At 37.5% G+C, this 2,352-nt stretch overlaps 1 protein-coding gene across 1 annotated transcript; it reads right to left on the reverse strand.

The window, feature by feature from the left end:
• Nucleotides 1–755: 755 nt before the first annotated feature.
• On the reverse strand, nucleotides 756–1,501 carry LOC110030772. The gene has a single exon (XM_020733681.1). The coding sequence runs from the start codon at nucleotides 1,406–1,408 to the stop codon at nucleotides 977–979; it is 432 nt and encodes a 143-aa protein (XP_020589340.1). The 5' UTR covers nucleotides 1,409–1,501; the 3' UTR covers nucleotides 756–976.
• Nucleotides 1,502–2,352: the final 851 nt, after the last annotated feature.

The raw sequence follows: 2,352 nt of genomic DNA on the forward strand, positions 1-2,352 counted from the left end.
GAGCTCCGTTCTCGACCACCTACCGAGTTGAGCCCTAACTAACTAACATGTCAGCTTGGCTGAGTTGCCCCACCATCTACACCTAAGTGGATACCAAATAATCCACTTCACGCATCCAACAATCATTTTTCTGTAATAAATAAATGACAATTTTTATATGGACATTATTTTTAAATACTAAAAAATATTTTACTTTTTGATAAACATAGTTTATGCAACAATAAATATAATAAATTCTGTTATTTAATTTGATGCACTAGAAATTAATAGAGACTTTTTAAACTTATAAATACTTTCAAAATATCTCAAAAGTAATGGTTTCATTTTTCGCTTATTTAAAACGAATATTCTAACTACAATATTTTATAACCATTTTCTCATACGTAATCTAATATTGTTTGAATATATTGGCTGAAAATAAAGTAAAAAAAAATTAAAAATATTAAATTCGACGCTTCGAGCGCTCAGCTTTGCCAAAATTAAAGTTAAAGGTAAGAAAATCCCACTTCAAATTCTTCATACAAATCAATCCAATGCACAGGGACAAAATCACCCCATTCAATTCATCATTCACAAACAGGGGCTTTAGACATTGTACCCCTCCAATGAATTTCACAAATGTGAATAAAGAATATACATATTTATATATTTATATTTTTGGGACATTTACATACATAGCCATAGTTGTTTTATAAATGCATAAGAACTGTGTGCTATATTTATAAATTTCTCTTATATTGATTTTTTATGGGACAATTCTTATGCATTTATTTATCATCTCGCACTTAAACTTTCATTCTTACAAACCAAGCAACTAATTCTTTCCAATCATATCAAAAACAGCCTTAATTGCACTTTTTCACACTAAAATCCATCTTTTGCATATTTCCCCTATAGTTTAGGGGCGAAAACATAAATACGAAAGAATGGGGGGCGAAGTTATAAGATCAATTCAGAAACATACACGGGCCCATTCTCAAAAAAAGCACCGGCCAATTGCAAAGCCAACGCCGGCGATCCCCACGCAGACCGCGAGAGCTAACCACCGAGCAATCTCCACGGGACCATCATCCTCATCGTCGTCGTCGGCCTGCGACAGCCTCTTCCTGAGCGCGGCGACTTCGAACTCGAGCATCATCGCCCACCGCCTGTGCACCGAAAGCCTCATCGATTCATCTAAGAGCATGGAGGCCAATTGGGCGCTCTTCGCTGTGGCGAGCTCGACGCGCTTCTCGGCTTCCCTCGCCCTCGACTGCGAGAGGCGTAGAGCCCTCAGCACGCCGTGGTTGTCGTCGTCGAAGAAGAAAGGGGAGAAGAGTTGGAGGGGAGGAGGGAGGTCGCAGTTGGTGAGGAGGTTTGGGGAGCGATCGGAGAAGTGGTTTTTGGGCTTAGGAGTGGGGAAATCCATGAGGAGGAACTGAGAGAGTTGGAGAGAAGGATGGGAGATAGTTGGGGTTAGGGGGGGGTTGGAGAAAGCGTGCGGCAAGGTGCTGGTTTTTTTATATTAATTGCTTCCGCGTGGATGCAAAGTATCTGTTTTAGTGAGGAATAAGAATCATTCCCTTCGTGTGATTCGTGGAGAGAATTTGTGCCAAGATTTTCGAATGTCCATTTTCTTGATCAAGATAAAATGATGTTGCTTCCGCGTGGATGCAAAGTATCTGTTTTAGCGAGGAATAAGAAGCATTCCCTTCGTGTGAATCGTGGAGAGAATTTGTGCCAAGATATTCGAATGTCCATTTTCTTGATCAAGATAAAATGATAAAATAATAAAATTTATGAAGTAAATGTTTTAATTAGTGATGGATAATTTTTAATTAACATTAATAACAGAGAAATTAAGAGAAAAATAAAAGGGATAGTGGCACCCACAACTATAAAACCTATTAATTTTTTATTTGGGGCATGTATATACTTTGCACATAATTCTTATATATTTACATATCTCACACATAATTTTTCATATTTACACATATAACATGATGTAGGAGCGTCTCACTAAAGTCACGGATCAGAGATTTGTGGCTTCTGATCATTAAAATTCTGCAATGATTATTCACATTAAGACTCCACAGAATGGGCGACTGAAGATCATTGAAGAAGATCAAATGATGTTAGTCGATTGAATCTCGGTCAATTGAATGAACTCCAAGCAACCAAATTGGACAGTTACGAATGCAGAGCAGTGTTCAAGGTAGTTACCGAAGCATAACAACGCTAGCATCGATTATGGGGTCGGGATGAATGACATTCAATTACAAATGTGCAAATGTAACAACTTATTAATTATAGTAATGTTCCCCTCTTTAATAGAATACAACCATGTAACTTTCAAATTCTACATATAAATTA

Source organism: Phalaenopsis equestris, unplaced genomic scaffold, assembly GCF_001263595.1.
Source record: "Phalaenopsis equestris unplaced genomic scaffold, ASM126359v1 Scaffold000760, whole genome shotgun sequence".
Taxonomy (NCBI): Eukaryota; Viridiplantae; Streptophyta; class Magnoliopsida; order Asparagales; family Orchidaceae; genus Phalaenopsis; species Phalaenopsis equestris.